This window comes from Phlebotomus argentipes, unplaced genomic scaffold (genome assembly GCF_947086385.1).
Source record: "Phlebotomus argentipes unplaced genomic scaffold, Phlebotomus argentipes genome assembly contig_15, whole genome shotgun sequence".
NCBI classification, from domain to species: domain Eukaryota; kingdom Metazoa; phylum Arthropoda; class Insecta; order Diptera; family Psychodidae; genus Phlebotomus; species Phlebotomus argentipes.
The window spans coordinates 14547255-14567303 of record NW_026776181.1 but is presented as its reverse complement, the minus strand read 5'-3'; the positions used below and the strand labels follow the sequence as shown (position 1 = coordinate 14567303).

General features: G+C 42.0%; 1 protein-coding gene and 1 pseudogene across 1 annotated transcript in view; one reads left to right on the top strand and one right to left on the bottom strand.

Annotated features, from left to right (window-relative positions):
* The window catches only part of LOC132262756 (uncharacterized), a 30724-nt gene continuing 10675 nt past the window's right edge, over window positions 1-20049 (top strand). Inside the window, exons 1-2 of the mRNA XM_059762161.1 lie at window positions 1-976; window positions 14062-14270. Coding sequence (XP_059618144.1) covers window positions 919-976; window positions 14062-14270 — 267 coding nt within the window. The 5' untranslated portion in view covers window positions 1-918. The remainder of the gene's footprint in view (window positions 977-14061; window positions 14271-20049) is intronic.
* On the bottom strand, window positions 15788-18824 carry LOC132263388 (delta-1-pyrroline-5-carboxylate dehydrogenase, mitochondrial-like; annotated as a pseudogene).

Here is a 20049-nt window from a genome sequence, read left to right as displayed (position 1 = left end):
TCTTTGCCCGTGTTTCCAATCGCACGCGAGTCCCATCGCTGGCGCAGCTTCATCGCTCCCGGAAGCTTGAGTGTCTGAGACAGTGTTGTTGATCCGGTGTCTTGCGGACTACTTGCAGATATTGACCTCGCGGCCCCACACGAGCGCCAGCGTGATCTCAATTCTCGCGGAGACGCACACGAGGACACAGAGAGTGGTGGCATTTAATAAGGATATCCTGGGGAGGGAGAGTGTGAGTGCAGAAGCGGAGGAAAAAGTTGAGTGATGATGGATGAGCAAACTGGACTCTCAGGTCCGACATTCAACTGTGAAACATGATAAACATAATTAGTGCGGCACCGTAGAGCACATGAGAAGTTGAGGTAGTGGCGCGGGATTCCCTCATTTTAAACATCAAGTGAGTTATGATTTCCCCGTGGGAACTGTGGATTTACCGCCACCACCTCTGTTGCTTCCGATAAGGTTGTCCAGTGTGCACACCCTTCGAGCAACAAGCCCCGCGCTCGGTTTTTTTGCCCAGCATCGCTGAAAGTCACCCATGGGTCGGGGTGCAGAGCATACGAAAATGCTGATAAATTATGCACTGAGTAAAGCACTGAAAGCGCTCTAAGTGATTGGTCTGTGTGCTGAGAAAACTTCCATCAAAGTAAAGAGGGTGTGAGCCGCGCAAACCCTCAAAGGTGGGATAGAAGGAAGGAAGAAGAAGAAAAAAAAACGAGTGGAAAATAAAATGAGTTATAGAAACTTTTCCGGTGGAGAAAGTTGAGACGAAAAGTCCAGTGGATAAATTCAACAGTCGTGCTTTTTTCCTCTCGCAGTGCGCGAAAATTTTTTTGCCACGATCCCCTCCATCGTGTGTTTGTGTGCCACAAAGAGCACGCCAAGGAGTTGAAATTTGATCAAGTGCACTCACAGAAAATGCAGTCACCTCTGTCGAACCTGAGGTGCATCCTTCTGCTGCTCGTGATAGCGACAGGTAAGTTCCACGGCAAACTTGCACCCTTGCAGGTGAATTTCACGGCGAATTATTTCCACTTTCACCCTATGCTCGTCTCAGTGTTATCCCACCCCGTCTTACATGGATTACCAGTGATAATCACATTCTCGCTGCAGGGCCGGAGGCGGGCGAAATCTGTGCAAGATTAGACTCGCAAATACACCCACTGCACACATGCTTTTGCCATAGTCAGAAAGAGGATTCCCATGTGAGAAGATTTACGGTGCGAAAGCTCGCAACGCAGAAAATCATTCTTTTCTCGCTTCAGCTGCGAAGCAACTCCAGGAGGAGCTCTTTAATCTGACACTACACATGTCTCGCGGATTCAGGCGGAGCGATTTATCAGACAACGCGATTTATCAGTTCGAGCACATTTGACTTCTTAAAATTGAAAACGCGATTCGCAGTATTACATTAATCTCTGTGTTGTCGCCTTACTCTCTCGCTATATATATTGATTGTAAAGTGATTTGTGAGGAAAAGTCCGTGATAATTCCTGGACTGATTGTGGGACGAAAAATTCAGTAAATTTGCTGACATTCTGGCAATCATCGAAGTATTTTCCTCAAACCGACATTGTATAAATTAATCAGAGAGACAGCCATGTATTTATTAATGCATTGTTGTCGCTGTTTTGTCTGATAAATTGCCTAATTTGCACCCAAAGACAGAAGTGTGAAGGATACAAAGTGCACAATCGATTGTGATAAAATATGAGAGGTTGAATAGTACTGAATGCCCTCCGAAATTTATAATTGATATCAATCAATTGTCAAACATTTCAAAACATTAATTTGGAAACTTTCATCGAGCTTCGTGGGGATAAATTTGAATTTTTTATGCTAGAGGAAAACTCTGTGGTTGACGTAATGGAAATTGATTTTGCTGCAACTGAGTTAAATTTTTTACGGCCAGTCTTGCCTGTGTCAATAGGTAAATTGGGACGACTTGCAGCAAATTCTAATCTATGCACATCGCAGTTGAATTTAATTGCCCTGTCCCCGTGTGAAAATGGGAAATTGATCCAATTGACAAATGCAACCAACACTCCAAATGCATTTCAATGAAACTGCGCGTAATTCAGCAAATAAATATAATGAGTTTGAGGTTGAACCTAATTTTGCCAGAACAATATCAATTGCGCTGCCGGCTTGACAATGGCCGTGCATTAAAAATAATTATATGCATTTTTCGGCCACGATGGCATCGGTGAGCCTCAAAATGCCGCCCACAATGTGCGTTTGGAAGAAAATATGACGTTCGCCGTTAGTCAAGCGCTAATGAAGCTTTTACAAACAGTTTTCATGTCGAGTAATCTATGCAATTTCATGGCATTTTACCCCTCAAAGTGGCAATAATTATGCATGTGATTGACAAGCAAAACCCCGCCAGCCCACCCACCGAACATGTCAAGTAGAATAATGGTGAATTGAATTTAGTTATTACACACTCTTGACACTATTATGATAATTTTCATGAACTCAAAATATCCATGACGTAGTTGTGCATGCAAAGTGGATTCATGAATGAAAATTCCGCGCACTTTCCCATCGAATGAAAATATTTTAATGTAAACCCACAAAATGCAGATATTGTTGCAACATTTCTAGCCAAGGGGAGAATGGCGAAAGAAAAATATCTGTCAAGGTGGAATGCAACGATTTATCCTGTTGGGTTGACTTATGATGAGAATAAGTTGGGGGGGTTGGAAGAGGCGCATTTCTTACAAACTCTCTCATGTGCACTGCGCTGACTTTCATCGGCACTCATGAGGAGGGAAAGTTGTATGATGAAAACTTTGAGTCATAGAAGAGAGTAAATTGAGACGCTTTTTTTCCTAATGATAAAGTTGAAATTTAAATCTCTTCTTTCATGCGACTAAAGCTAAGTCAATGGATTCTCATCTTCTTCAGAAGAGATTCATGTGCAAACAATTTTCCCATTCTCGCCCTCTTTCCGCTTCCTCTTCCGCTTGAGTCCAACAATGAAGATGAGATTATATGCCACGCTGCCATTCAATTTTATTGCACATTAATAGCCGCGACCACAATCAAATTTATGCATTAGAGCAATTGCAAAAATCCACATTATGTGGCAAATAAAATTTTCCCCAACACTGGTGAGAAAGAAATTATGTGTAATTCGAAAAATGAAAATGTAAATTCTCTTAGTCTCTCACGAAAGTTGAACCGCGCGTCTTTTTGCCTTTTTCACACAGAAGGAAAACCCGCACCTCTCATCCGCGACTCGGGGATGTGCTGAGGAAATGAAAAATATTCCGAGAAGAGGAAGGGAGTGGGGGGGAGGGAGGGATTGGCGAGGGGGCGGGTTTGATGGGGACCCACAGGAAATCGCTGTATGAAAAGTGAATGGGTGGCGGGGGATGATGTAATAAAATTTTATCTCTTTACGATTGTGTAGTCCTCCTTTGCTCCGCCACTGACTCTGGCGGAGCGTCGAAGTGAAAAAACGACTGTGGGTGGCGGAAGTGTCGGAGGGTGGGCGCGAAGGGGGTGGCGCGCAAGAGAGTCTGACGAGTAAAATTAAATCACACACACTTTGATCATCATCGTTCTTAGTTGCGGCGTCGGGGCGTTTTCTCCACGCAGTCGACTTGTACGGAATGCTCCTTCCCCAGTATGAAATATTGAGTATATGAGTTCCTGATGTATTCATTCATTCCCAGGAACTGTTGACTCCGCGTTCTCACCCTCCGCCACCCGCCACCCAACAGCGTTTTCTCAACTCACTGCACAAAGTGAGTGAAAAAGCTCCGGAGCAACTTCATATAGCCAAAAACGATAAATTTTAAAACTTTAATGCACATTTTCTCTTTCTCTGAGTAAATGTGTATGTGTGTAAATTTTGCGATATATATATATATTGCCATATTTTCCTTTGGGCAACTACTAACTTATACAACTTTCATGTATCACTCCATCTCCTTTTCTCTCACAACTCACAACTCATACCCTTTTGAAGGCGAGTGGAAGGAGATTCGGATGAGGGATGTGGAAGGTTTTGGTAGGAATAGATTATATTTACCCACGAAACTACATACAAAGAGTGGGAAAGCGAAGCCGCTCTTCCCGCCGGATATCTGCATGAAAATGTACAGTGGGTAAATCACCCAGAATTCCCACTACTTAGTGGATTAGACAGAATTCACCGTCAAGTCTGGGAGAGAAAGCTCACGCTTTTGCTCCTTTCCGTTGTGGGCTTTCGGCAAATACTGAAAAATCTTCAAATCCTTACATTCTAAAGTCATGTTCTAAGCACTCCGTGCTAGAGACTCACGTATGAAAAGCTCATAATGATGCTGAACAACTTCAACACAGAATCTTTTTTTTTGCAAATCAGTTTCGCAAAAAGTTTGCATTTTTGAAATTCACCAACCGAAGTCGCCTGAATGTTTCTTGGCATTTTCAACAAGAAAAAAACCAGAGCAAAAACTGTCCCAAGTCTCCTCAATTCAAAACCCCTTGACAAGATGATGCCAATCATCCCGAAGGTTACGCACTGTGTGGTTTGAGTAGGAGTGAAAATGCCTGAACATTTTCTCAAAATGTGTAAAATTCCAACCTTGATTCTCACATTGTGCGGCGTTGCGAGAGTGAAGTTTAAAACGTTAGGAAAATATACACTTGAGAAGTGGGGAATATTTGTATGAGTTCACATATTGGAGCTTATTATAATGTTTGCCACTCCCCGCGCTATATGCATCGTAGAGAGCAAAAAGCGATTTCCCCATGGCGCAAAAGGAAAACTTTTATACCACAGAGGATAGAGAGGATATTAAAATGAATAAATTTGCACAACTTTTATAACTCCCTGCCATGAGACGATCCTTTTCTCCATCGTGTTTATTTACATGGCATAGCCGAAAAAGCAGGAGCGATGGCACAGGGACATGGGAGAAAAGTGCCACTTTTGCAGAATATAGCGGAAGGACACTGCCAGCAGTGTCATTTCGCATAAATTAATTAATCACAAGTGCACAAACTGGCAATATTTCGAATACATTGAATAACATTCGGGGGTGCTCTGGGGGTGGAGAGAGAGAGAGAGAGCGAGGGACACATGAAGAGATCGAGGCAAGGGTCATATTTATCAGCGGAATATATCTGCAAATCCGCCCACTCAGCCCTCAGCTCTCTGCACGAACTTTTCCCAACACTTGCGTATGTGAAGGAGATACAATTTGGGTCGCCAAGCAGTGTGGAGAATATTTTGGAGGAGTGAAAGCCACATCAAAAAGCATAGAGAAATATGTATGCTCGCACACCCGAACCATACTTTGATATGTTAATTTTAATGAGGTGGCATGTGGCGATATTAATCCATCTGACATGGCCCAAGCTAAGCACTATGAAGCTATAATGATGATATTTTTGGTGATAGTTGTGAATACAAATGCGGAAATTGATAATATTGTGCAGCGTCATATCGCTATTATATTGATAAATTAATTAACGTGTGTAAATTTCATTGCACAAATGCATGCGACAGAAATTTCTGAAAACACACGTCGGAAAAACACCACAGACTTTATGCCCAAAATGTGCTAAATGGCTGGGATTTCTATATAAAAAATTATCTACCCTCGCAAGCAAATTTGTATCACTGTTTAAACATGCTCAGACAACACAAATAGTTACTCATTACCATAAACGCGATTAAAGATTAAACTTTAAGAAGCACGCTGAAACCTTTTTCAGCGCGCTTGTTGGACGATTGCGGGTGTTTTTTTTTTCTTCCCTTTGGCCAACTTTCTAATGTACATGAGATATTAAATTTTAAAGCAAGAGCGATAACAAGCATTTAAAATTCATTTAACAGCTCTATAGCTTGCATACTTGGACTTGTTCTCTCGCCTGGTGTTCGTGTCCATATGGCACAGAGGAACACTTTCTGCATAGTAATTTTAATGCTATGGGGATCAATAAAGTGTGCTTAGAGAGCCAGAAGATTTTTAAGAAGAATGTCAAACTCCCCAAAAAAATGTGCTCATTTTTTTTAATTACTTCAGCACAGTGCAATAATACAATTTGGCATGAAAGAATGCCTTCGGGAAGGAATATTTCATTCGCCTCTTCAGCACACTGTCTCAGGGTAACTCGAGGGGTGAAGTGTTTAATTTTATCTACCTAATGAAAACTCCTTGCATCTCCACTGCGAGGCCCTGAACGCGGAATCGCTGTCTTAAAGGAAAAGATAACACATCTCATCTCACACCCGAGCATCGACAAGGAAATTCCTCGGATAATTCCTGGCGGATGACTAAGTTGGTGGAGCTTTAAATCTCACAGGGGATATGCGAAAGTCGCTGCTGTCGCGAGACAATCTAGGAAAATGTTCTAGAGAGCCTCCTGAGGCGTCTCCTCCTTCCGCCACGGATCTGAGGAATGAAGAGTTCATCCCAATTGACACGTGGACGCTTCGGGCGACGCGCTGTTGTTGAAATCTGATGAAAGTTTTTCCCGCACTACTGCAAATTTTCATTCGGCAAAGCTGTTTGCGGTAGATTTTCAATATAATACTTTCAGTGTTGATCTTCAGCTATATTTTGTTACGGAAACTGCGGGGAAAGTTGTATTAATATTGCAGCCATCGATTAAATCAGTTTATTGTGAATATGTCAAATTAGTAAGTAAATTGGAAAGATTTGTTTAAAATATTTCATACAAATACAATTCAATTGAATTAATAAACAGTGTATAATACGATTATATTGACATTCACAATAATTATTGCTCTTTTGTACCTCAATTGACATTATTGGCTAGTAAAACATTTGTGAATGCTAAAATTGTCCACTTTCATGGGATAGAAAATTCATCTTCTTGAGTGGCGCCAGTTTGAAACTCTCCAGATAAGTCAGTTTAATTGTTATTAGCCAGAAATCCAGTCAGAGTTGAGTTGGGAGAAGTGCAAAAATGATTCTCCGACTTGTGGCACCAAGGATGAGTTTGTCAAAGAATCAACATCACTATGCAAATTGTGGAAAGTATTCCAATGTGAGAGTATACTTTAATCCACTTACAAGTGTCTATTGACTCTGAGAAAATAGAATTTGTCGTTATAACCCCGAGGGTGTGTAAATTAATTTCCACCACAATAACCCACCGTCTCTGCTTCATGTGTTTATTGTATAACTATCGGACAGAAGAGCGCAAATGTTCACATTTTGGTCTCGCCTCGGCCATTAACTATTAGATCAGTGGACGGCACTAATGGTGAGAGAGAGAGAGAGGAAGTCTTCGACAATATCAGAATGCCGAAAAGTTATTATTCCGGCAAATTGTCATTAAATGGCAACGGGAAAATTGATTGTGAATATTTTCAATGGAGCTGCGCTTTTATGACTATCCTGAGGAGACGTGACCAATAATAAATATTTATTTTATTTAACACTCGTGCAATTTGCTGCTATACGCTGTGCACCTTTCAATTGTAATTTTGCCATGAAAATAAATGAATTGAAAATCTGTTTAATCTCGATATGGCGTGTCAAAAAGTCAAAATCGAATTTTTGCCAATTTGTGATTATTTATTGATCAATTTCCAGCTATGCTGTGCAAAGTCATGTAACTAATGGCACTTTAATAGTCCCACAGAATAAATTACCCCAATATAACAATGCCTTTGGACTCTGTCACTCGTGCTCACTGCCAAATTTGCCACCAATTCCGCCATCTCTCTCATCTGCAATATAAATGCGAATTCTGCCAATAATTCGTGCATGCTCTCTTGGCAAAGGCGGCCCGGAAAAAATACACACACACATACTTTCGACTTTTCATTTTCCATCGAATTATCACAACATTACAGAATTGATTCAATTAATATCATTTATCATGCACTTTGAACTTTTATGCTATGGTAACAAATATTTTCACATTAACATTTTAATTATCACACCAGAAATACACTGTTTATGGCCACTGAAAGTATTTTGTGTGCTTCGGAATTGATTTAGGGATGTCATTTAAAATAATAATAAACATTTTGAATTTTTAAAATTCACCACGCTGTGCATTTGTGGCCATAATGTTGCATAGCAGGAGAGAACAAATAACTCTAAAAATCGAAATGTTATGTGAAATACTTGTGAATCACACACAATCTTGAAGAGACACAATATTGATTTATACTCCTATATTTACACATAATACACAAGAGTGACAAAGTTTTCTCAAATTTTTCCCTCAGACGTGACACTCCAATACGCGTTCTCACTTGGAGTTTATCTTATTTTTAGACTTTTTCTATTCAACTTTCGCAAACAATTTCATATGAAATGATTCAAGAGTGGTGTTTCTCCATTTCTTGTTGCAATTCGAGAATATATTGCCGAGCACGACATGAGTGGGAATTATTTGAAAATTGCTTGAGGGTGTAAATGGCCAATTTTCCTCTATTTTCCCCACTGAACACCCATGAAAAGCGTCAACAAAATATTTTTCTACTCACCGGAACACTTAATGTTTTGTTTTGATAAGTACATATAAACAAGTGAAGAAAATTGTTTTTCACATTTCATATTCTTGGTTTGTTCTGTTCCCTTTTGATATCACCCTCTGTGCAATTCTTCGTGTCCCTCACACCACAGCCTCTCTCTCTCTCTCTCTTTCTCTTCTCCCATTTCCATGCAGAATGGTTTTGTTTTGGCGTAAGTTGAGTCGCTGAAATAGTCTGCCACATTCACTCTGGGGCGGAATTGAAGGAATAGACATGGCAGAGCTTGTGAAAAGTTGCCCTAAAGCTCTTTCTGCAACAACAGCAGTTTCTTTTTTCACCCACCCACTCCTTCGGCCTTCTGCCATCTGCTCTGGGCTGCTCAATTTCTCCCGCAAATGGACAACAAAAATGCATCAAAAGTACAAAGTATTGTCGGAGGATTGAAGGCGCAGCGAAGGAGTCGAATAAGTGGAATTCTGCTCTTCGCCACTTCTTCGCACATCGTCAACAATTTTATCCATACACTTGTCGATAGATTGAAAAGGAGCAGGAGTTGAGACGGCAAGTCGATTGGCAGATGGAGAAATTTGCAAGCAATATTGCATTCATATGTTGTATGGACAGATAAAGTTTTCTCACTTAGACAGTCCCTTTGTGAAACTTGGCCGTGCAATTCGCCACTTGAATGTTGCATGAAAAGTGTATGTTCTTCCAAATACACTCATGTTTATAATTAAATGGAAGAGGTGTGAATTTTCCGACATTTAGGAGTACAAATTTGTCTCGAAAGCGCCTCGAGACTTCCACGGAGAAGCACACACTTCGGGAGCAAAACACAACCTTTCAGTGCCTCTTTGTGCACCTTAATTGAGACAAAACAAGGTCGCCAGGAGCAAATCCTCCCCTCCCACCCATTAATCTTACCCCCAAATAAGAAATGCTGCACTTGCGCCTACAAATGACTTCCGCACGAGGTGATACAGTGCGAGAATCAGAGTGAGATGGCCCAGAGTGCACGAGCGGAAGTGTGGTGCGAGTTTGGGGCATTAAAACTTGTGGCACATTAATAATTCCATTTGCCTGTATCGCGCGCTCAATGGGCGTTTCACGTTGCACACGAGAGCCGGCAACCGCAAAAGGCTGCCATTTGTGCCAGCGTGTAGAACATAGGGCAATAAAATGGGGCCGCCGCCCGGGTGCAGTGCGCTGGGGTGGGTGGGTGGGCAGGATCTTATCACAGGAGCACCATCTTAATTTTCCCACGATTTGAATCGTGTTCCGCTGACACACCCTCACTGTCTTGCCCCCTCGCGCGCCGGGGCGCGTCTTGCCGCACGTCTTGAGAAAGTATTTCCCCCATCGCGCCCCCCAGTCGCGCGTGCACGGCGCCCTGCGGGTGCAGAGATACTGTTTTGAGGGTTGTTCGGTGTGGCCAAAGTTGTTTGTGTGAGTGTGAAGTTCGCATGCAAAACAGCAAAGTGCAATATTAGTTTCTCACATAAAGCACCCAATGGGGCCAAGGAGGGAATAAGGACGGACGGGCAGGGAGAGTTCTGGCGGCAGTCGCCTCTTCAATTGTGAGCTTGAGACGCCAGAAGTGGGGCTTTCGTGCTTAAGTAGACGTTGATTAACACTCCTCCGGGAGCGCTCCACATGAACACTGACCCAAATTTATTATCTTGCGGCTCTGGGTGTGTTTAATAATAACGAGAATGGAATCTGTGTGTGATATTCGACGGCGGAGCATTATCTCAGATTTTGATCTTGGGGCATTATTAGGGAAAATGAACGGGGAAAATGTGAGAGGGTTGCAGGCGTGCGTCGGACACATGAATTAATGGCCCTCTGATGGACTTTCAACTGGGTCTCCGCAAGTCCTGGGCATCGCTTCACCCCATGCGATGCAAGACATGCCCGAGCAGTGCTGATTCCAGAGGAAGACTCTCGCTTATCGACATGAGGCAGCAATGGCAGTCTGATGTGGAGCCAATCATCCCAAAATACCCCCCTTCCCCCGCTCACGGCCATTCCGATGGAATATGTGCACGATGGGGTGGTGAACTTGCCCACCAGATACAAAGCCCAAGAGAGCGACGCCAAGCCAAAACAACTAATTTGCATTTCTCCATACGCCACACAAATTTATTTCCCATGAATCAGCAGGATTTTGACATCCTGAAAATATCTCACAGCCTGGCGTCTTTCTCGATGCCAGGCACCACTGGCGCACTCAGCACTCGCCCCTCACGCCGGGTGAGAACAACCCAGAAAGAAGCAGCACATATTTTTCTCCAACACCACCCGAGGGGTGTTCAACTGCGTCGATTTTGACGTCCCATTGTGGTCACCGCCGGGGAGAAATCTTTGACACTTGCGGTCTTACTTGGCACAGCAAGAAACCATGAATTACTCACGCTCTGCAGATCTCATGCTCGCAGTGCTATTTGATATTCCTGCGGTCTGTCGGACTGCTTAAATTGCAATTCACATGGGTAATATGAGAAAAATAGCCATTTTCCCACAATATTCCAACCACTCTGCTTGCAGCAGCTTTTCCTCCAGGAATCTGAAATCTGACGCGACGATCCAAAACCCCCGATCGTGTGTGTGTACGGAGATTGATAACAGATGTCACTGCTGTTTCTGGCCAATCGTTCGCCCTGGCATTTTCACTAGTACATTATTTTAACCAATTTAGACATTACCAAGGTTCCCCGGCAATGAGCATAACTTAAGGTAATGGGCAAGAAAGCTCGCTTGGGCGCCCCTGTGCACTCTCCCCTGCGACGTGGGCGGGTTGATGTGAGTCAAAGGGGTTAACGGCAACTGTGAGAGTGTGTTTGTATCGATTTCTTCGCGCCAATTTTCAACTTTGTTGACACAGATGTGCGCCAAAGTGAGTAGAGAGTCTCTTACTCGCCCCCCAGAAACTTCTCGCCCTAACACTTCCGATCTTGCTGCTCTCTTCACCATTCCACCACTGAATGTTGTTACCGAAAACCCATTCAGTGTTCGGGGTGAAAGTACACCCCAGTGCTGCCTCAATATCAAACAATTTCTCTCTTTGGGGCCCATTCTACCCGCCATGATGTGAATTTTGCGCCAAAACTGCCTTTATACTATAAAATGGGCTGGGTGGGAAAGTTTTTAATTTATGGCTTACACACACATTTCTCACGCTCACCCTTGTTTTCACTCCCTGAATCTCCTCCGGCGGCTCTTTCTTTCCCTGCCACCACTTGGCCCATGTTGTCGTGGAAAAGTACAACAATCAAGACCACCATTACAGCTATCCTAAATTCTTAATTATAATTCACATTTATGCCACACACACCTCTGCTCGGAAAGGCATCCGACCCAACAATAAATAATAACTGCGTGCGCGAGTCATGAACCCTTTTCTCACGGAACACCCCAAACCACCCCCCAATATCAATTATGAGTTTTACCACGCGCTCGGCGAATTTATTGTTTAACAACACATTTCACAAGACCAAGCAATTCCTATCTTATTTACACTCCACAGGGCGACTCACCCACGCCCAGCATGCACTCCATTGAAAGAGATTGCACTCAATTTATTTTCAATACATTTTAATTACATCACGATTCTCGAGTGTGAAAAAGGCTCCGTGCACACACACACATTGTTCAACTTTCAACTGCAAGTTAGGAAATTCATGGGGAATTGACTGTATTCGTTTGCACGTTAATTGGATTATTAGTTTTGAAAGTAGTTTAGCAAAACTGTTCTCTCTTGCCATACTGAAAAATTCAGTTTCCATCCCTCATTTCAACCACCAAGCAGCTGAGTTGCGTTGTTAGCAATTGCAAAAAAAAATGCATAATCTCATAATGAAGTCATGAATAAATTTGATTTTTGCCACCGAACTCAATTCAGCATTAATATTCTTATTATATTATTTGTAATTATCTTGCTGTTCGCGCCGTGAAAATTGCATTTCAAATTGATTAAAAATTATGGTGCAAAATCAGACAACGAAGAAAGTGAAACAAGACAGTAATACAGAACGATGCTGCACTTTTATCAGCACAAAGCATGTCTATGGTTACATGAGATATTAATCAGACCAAGTAACTTTTCATGGGTTCACTGCAATGTATTGCCAGTTGGGAATTTTGAAAGGCAATTCACTTTACATGAGAGATAATGGATGGATGTTGAAATACTCAATGATATTCAGCTGCGGAGTTCTGACGAGGAAACATTGTGGAAAATGTTGTAGAAAAATGAATTATTAATGTTTGTGAAAGACAGCTCTTTTGCGGGGGAAAAAAATTAAAATAAAATGATAAATTTCCATCTCACTGACTTCTTCGCATGACTTTCCCTCCCAGCCTGAACTCGTTGGCTCTCCTCGCGAGTGAAATACATTAGCATCGCCGAGCAGCGTGGAAAAGCTCCGCACCTAATTCACTGATTGTATGAGTTTAATGTTAAATAAACACCCGTGTTGTATTTAGTTGAGGATAAGTTCAACAAGAAATCCCATCGCGCTGCTGTGCTCGCGCGCCCGAAGCCCTCATTGCAATTTTGCCATTTTATGAAGATGGATAATTTCGGGTGACTAATATTTGTAGTGCGGGCGAGCGCGCTGGTGGCACGCGAAGCGGGGTGAAACATGTTCATTTCGCGACGATGATAATGCGCGATGTAGAAAATGAGTGGAGTAAAATAAATAAGAAGTGTGGTGGAAAATGTTCTCTGGTTCGTTATCGCTATTTTAGAGCCACCAAATACTCATAATCCCGGATTAACTTTCACGCATGCTTTGCAAACAAAATGCTCTGGGTAAATTCATATCAAGATGATATCATTAAAATTGTCACTCTGTGCAATATTTAGGCTCAAGAGTGTGCGTTGCGCCAAATGGATGATGGGATTACATCTCTGTTTTTCCGTTTCCTCATTTCACCTCATACGCCTCATCTCTCTCTCTCTCGCTTTTTTCCCTCTGTGCGCTTTCCCACCCTCTCGTCAATATATATAAAAGTTGCCTGTGTGAAAGGGAATCTCCATGGAATTCAATTACATAGTCACAATGTGACTAAATGTCCCTTTTTTATCCTCCTCTACTTTATTATTATGTTTCACCCACATATGGTGGCTTAGAGCTTTGCCTCCCTTCTGGCACTGATTCGCAGAGAAAGATTGACTGATGATGTGATTGAGCGGTGAAGGAATTGTCTTCAGACTGAAATTACATTCGCCACTAAGACTCCTCAGACGAAGGCTCTGAAAACTGACGTGCGAAGAGGTCTGGAAATGTGCCAGAAACACTTAAACACACAACAGAATAAATTATTTGCATTGAAAATAATTGAATTTAAATCACAAAGAGATGTTATTATCAAAATATATCTGAATTCACTGCCTTTGCATATATTTTGCTTGACTTCATATGGAAAACATTTGCACATTTCCAGCTATTCAATGCAAGAATCACAACACTTCGTAAGCATTGTGGGTTCTATCACTGGATCGTACTATTTCCCCTCCTTTTTCCATACCTCGCATAATAGAAATGAATGACGCTGGCGTTGAGGGCAGAAAATTGAGAGATATTGGTGAATTTTTGCAGGTACAGCATTATCCTTGCGAATAATCCAAATGAGTGTCCCGCCTGTGATCAGGAGTGGTGACGACGGGAATCTCATGTGTCTGTACGACTTGGAAGGAGAGCATCTCTACTCCACGAGGTGGTACAAAGGACGACGCGAGTTCTACAGATACACGCCAAAGGAGAATCCGGCGAAGAAGACTTTTCCAGTGCCAGGAATTAATGTTGAGGTAATGTTTCCGAACTCTTTGATTTTCCCATGTGAAAAGACCTCTTCCACCCCAATCCAATTCACCCTTCTTTTCCCTCTTGAGCAATGGAATTTTCCCCGGGAAAAATTGCAAACTTATCTCTCACTCTCGCCTTATACAATGTTTAAATTTATTATACCTCTCGCAAAGAGAAGAGAGAGAGTGAATCTTTCTGACCGATTCTCCATCGTAATTGAATGATGTGAAAGTATGGACTTTGACTGAATTATCCAGTGGAATTTCGAGCTGTATTAGGGCCGAAGTCTCCCTCATTTTATATCTCCGGTGGAGATAAGAGATGAACGTAAAGTTGAGCACATCGTTGGTTATAAAGTTCTCCATCTAAAATTGACACTGCAGAAAATGGTCATGACGCTAAATAAAATATTTACGATATATCCATAGATTTCTTCGGAATAATCTTCACAAAACAGATTTCCAACACATTTAGCATTAGAGTTTATGGTGAAAAAATTATGACACCCATTTTTTACTGCCCCTCTTCAACCCATTCCGCCCCAAACCTGTCGAGAGTGGCTCATCGCGAACTCACCTGGGATAATTTATTGAAACGAGAGCATGAGATTAGCAAAATATATAAAGTTTTCACGTGTGGATTCCACTAAACATGATAGTAAGCAGTAATCTTGTGATAAAGTAGTGCAAATCCCGGTAAGAAAAGTTGCTCTTCGATGTGCTCGTTAGTAATAGGGCATGATTTATTACGGTATTCCCGCGTTGAAAATATTATTACACATTATGTAGAATGCACATAACTTTGGGGTTCATGATCTCGATGAATCCACTAAAATGCCTCCTGAAATGTGACCCTAAAAAGTGAGCAAACATATGAGAATTTTCACGTGCTTTTAAGCAATTCCGCAATTCCATTAGAGATCGGGAAAAAAATTGTGTTTCACAGCCTTTTTTCCTCGTGATTATTCAGCAATGCTCTAGAGGCTGTGAAGCTTTATGTTTTAATTAAACCACACTTCAAATACGTACGGATTCTCGCAAACTAACTATAAATAGTCATTCTTCAGAATTTCTGCTGACTTTTCTGGTAAAATACGCTCGGAAAATGTAGGCCAAAAAGTTTCATCATCGCACTTGCGATGTGAAGTGCATAATGAGCTCCTTCATATCATATTGCTATCATAATATTTACCCAGAGAATTATCAATTTGTTCTGGAATCTGGTAGAACATCTTGCTGGCATCCACTAAAAATCCAACAAGATTCTTCAAGATTTTCAAACATTCTTGCACGGTTCATATTGGAATTTCACTAAATTATTCTTGTGGCATTCGCAAATGAGAATTCTCGCCGGAGCCAAGCTCATACACAATCCCGGCCATGGCATTCTTTTTGCACTGCGGAAAATCGAGATCGTGGGCGGTTGGGTGGGTAAATTTTTGCGCCAAAGTCGTGTGAAGTTCGCACAACTTCCTTGGCCACGCGGATGAAAGGCAGAATCCGTGGCACGAGTTGAGATTTCACCCATTCAAGTGCCGCCATCGTGCATGCTGGAGATGGAAAACATCGAGTTGTGGTGTAAATGTCTCCTTAATGACTTGCGGTGTGGTCCATTTGAGGATATAATGAGGCCCGCCCGCTTTGTCATTAGTGCCAGACATCCTACCGCCTCCGAATGGCCGCTGACCCACAACGGATCCAGTTGATTTATCATTTAAGTACAAATTTCCGGCAGTCATTCCAAATTCCTCGAGTGCACGTTTCAAGAATTCCCCGGGAAAGTTTGCTAACAGAGTGAAGAACAAGAAAAGGGATCCCACACAGTGAGTGTGTGCTATATATGGTGGTGAAATGAGATGAGAAATGAAAGCATGTGCCGTGGTGGAGAGGAAATTAAATTATCACCAAGACTTTTCACCACTCGCAACGAGTACGAGAGGCCAAAACTATAATAATGAAAAGGAATCAACTCACACTGCCTGCTCCTTGGCGAAAATCACTCCGATCAGGGGGAAAATGTTGCGGTCAACCCAACCAATTTCATCCTCCTGCATTTGCCTTCAATCGGATTCACTGTCTGAATTTATCGTCGGCTCTACAGAGTAACCTTTGCGACTGTCCTGGATTCCCAAAAGCCTCTGTGCGACTCTTTGGCGTGCCCAACGAAGCTGACGATCCGCTCAAAGGCGGCCACAATCAATAACTGCAGCGGGAAAATTGCTAAAATTTGTAGGATTTCCAGCTTGTGGACTTTTTCCGTATTCCCAACAATTCCAATTTGATCTATGGCCAGAGTGATTGCGGCCGCTTTATTTTCGTTTTTCCATTTCAACGGGTGAATCGAGAACTGTGCTAAAAAAGATTTTTCATAAGTTAGGTTTTGTGTATTTTTCACTATTTCCTAAAAAAAACTGACTTTAACTGCAGTATTTTGCAGAAAAGCTTTTTTGATAAACAACCTAATTTCAGATTTCCAAGATTTTACTCAAATATTTGTTTCTAAAGGACTTAAAATGAGAAAATATGACTTTTTTCTATACAAAACTTTGATAAAATTAATTTTTACAGCTGTATAGAGAAAATAGAGTCAAAATTTATTTAAAATCTATTTTTGAACACTAATATTTTCTGTTTATTTATAAAATTTGCACTATATCAGTCAATATTTCAATAAATACAAATAAAATTAACCGAAATCCTTACAAAACAATTATTACAGGGCAATAATTAACGTTTTATCAAACCATTAGTAGAAATCAACGCTAAATTTTCAAGTCACTCTGCTGAAAAATGACTTTACTTTTCATAGTTTTCGTGATTCTCACTTTTTCGTAGTCAAATTGAGAAACATCGCCGCGCATTCTTGATTTGATCACGATCGCAGGCATTAATTCTCAAGCACAAAACTCGCAACTTGTATAAGAATCCACACACACACTCAAGGGTGAAACGTGGAAAAGGGAAAAATGATAATAGTATAAAAGATGTGAACATTTGTTACGTGGCACCACATAAAAGTTTCGCCACTCTCATTTTGAAGCGGACAAATAAGAAGTTACTCGGGGCCAAATGGACGATGCCACATACATCCGAGAGCAGGCTGAGCACTTTTGGCCACACATTCGCAAGTGGAGCGCAGTGTCGTCGCCACAACCGTGTCAATGTGGGCGGATTTGTGGACAAAGTGATAGTTTTTGCCCACCACATTCGCCCACAAGTCGTGGAAAATTCCTGTAATTTGCCACATTTTTGCCCACTTCTCACCACACACACACAAACCCCAGTGGAATGTCCTGCGTGGACGAGAGAGAGAGAGGAAGAGGAAGCGGGAAAAAAGGAAATTTTTCCCAATTACATGCCGTTCATCTCGCTCCTCTGCACAATTGCCGGGCCACACTTTCTTCCACGCCGTCCCAGAAATCTCTGTATTGCAATTTGTCCCCATTTTCTCAAACTGTGCGCTTTTTGTTCCTGCCGCCCATCAGCAGCACACGTCTCTCCACGGTGAAGAGCCACGAGAAAATTGCACCACTTACCGGGCAGATCCCAGTGAAATTGATGCCACTGAGGTGGATGGATTGGGTGATTGTCGTGCCAAAAGTGGGTCCATCAGCGGCAACGAAGTTAACAACACCCGGCAGAGCAGCCTGATCGGCCGGCGGGAGGAGCACAAGGATGATTGTAAATTGAGCATATGCGAAAGCCCCAGATTATTCCACCTGTCTTGCTCGGAACTTTACCATCGCGGCGTCCTGGGAAATTGATTTCGCCCAGACGGAAGAATCCAACATGCGTCTGAGAAAACTTTAGCGAGAATTTAATAGGAAAAGTAGAGCGATTCGCCGAAAGGTACAAAAGAAATGTGACTTAAAGACTTGCCAAAATTAAGCTGTGTTCTTTGTCACGCCGTAAAGAACCCAGAAACTCCCCGAAGATCCACCATTTGGAAGGAATAACCATTTCTGATGACTTCCACGTCACTGAACACCCCCAAAAATGCGGGTGAGACCAAATTGCCTCCAATTGCTGTGAAATTGAATGGACTTATTGCCGCCACGAAGCCCTCGAGGCTTCCCAAATGCATTGTGTTGCGCGATGTTGTTCCGGACGCAAAGGCTGGAATTTGAGCATCTTCATGTGCCGAAGGCATTTGAGTGGAAGAAATCCAGCGTCAATTTTGGCCAGAGTGATCGTTTTCCATTGAACCAGCTTCTGTCGATACTTGATGGTCACGAGGTGAGCTGCACAGTGTCAAATACCTATTTTCTGGCCAACAAGCTCCAAATTCGTGCCTTACAGCACTGGAATTTGCCAATTGTGAACTTAAGAGGGAAAAATTGGGCAACTTTCCCATGAGAATTGGGGATTTTTTCCGCTAATGTAGCTGCAGTGAAAATCACAGCAAATTCGCAATAAAAGTGGTTCTCGGATTGATGAGGGCTTTTAGAATAAATTGTTGTCTATATGGCAATAAGGACAAATCACCTGAAATTCAATGCGAGACGTGCGAAATTCATCATCCCCGATGACAATGGGGATGTCCTCGCAATCGCCCATCATTTCATTGAGCTCTGCCCGCAGGGACTCACGCTCCCAGTCGTGTAAGTAAGAATTGACTCGTTGCAAGCGGCAAAATCCGATAAACCGACGTCTGTTACAATTGATGACGTTGACACAAATCGATCACCGACATTCCTTGTCAGGAATATTGAATCCCATTTTAACGTAAATGATTCTCCCCAGACATTTTTTCCGTGATTGAGCATTTTTTGATCTCTGCTGCGCGTCTCTCTCTCTGCCATCTGATGAAATTATCCTGAAACACTCCCACTATTGAATTTCCCGTGCTTCCTATCTTGCGTCTCCTTTTCTCCTGGTGTTTGACTTTTTTCCGCATTCCTCCTTATGAGTCACAATCTCATTTTGTTAATGTGCAAATGCAAAACTACAGTGATTTTCTCTTTCATGGCGGAAAAATTGCTACCCTAAATTCTATAGAAGCTTCCCTTTGTCATCCGCTCCCGGAAAATAACATAAAGCAGATACTGAAAGCTACAAAATCATATTAATTCTTCATCACTCTCGGATGAGAAAATATGAGAGGTTGTTTATAATGTGAGTGTGGAAAGAATGCGGGAGAAATATCCTCAGCTAAAATGCATATCTCGAGGGTTCCAAGTTTTGTAGTACGCTGGAAAAATATGTTGTGAGGAGGAAATAAAATTAAAATGGTGAAATTGCCATTGTTTCACGCTTCATTTTCCCGGAAAACTGGATGTCAGACACCAAAAAAAAAAAACGGTCACACAAGATGCCACGAATGTGTGAAATTATCGTTGCACGGCTGCAATTGCCGTCTCTGGCGACGAGGTTGAAAGTCTCATTATTTCCTCATTTTGCAAAATGGGATCATCGCAAGAAAACGAGCTTTTTCCGTGGCAACACCCCATATAGTGAACATACACAGCTACTTACCAGCTCTGGCTTATGCTTTTACCTCCTCGGCGCAATAATAGAGGACGTGAAGGAGAAAGTTTGCAATAGAGTTTTGGCAGACGAGTTGTGATATCGTTAGAAAATCACTCATCCTGATTGTTCCACTCAAATAATAATGTTTATGAACTTGCCATGGGTATTGATGAATACTACAAAACACCCGTAGTTCCGTGAAAGCTCTCTCGCTTTTGGCTGTAATCCGTGTTAATCTTGGAGTGAAGACTGCGCACTAGCGAAGCATAATAAATATCAGACTAATAGATGCTTAATACCCTTTAAAAATGTT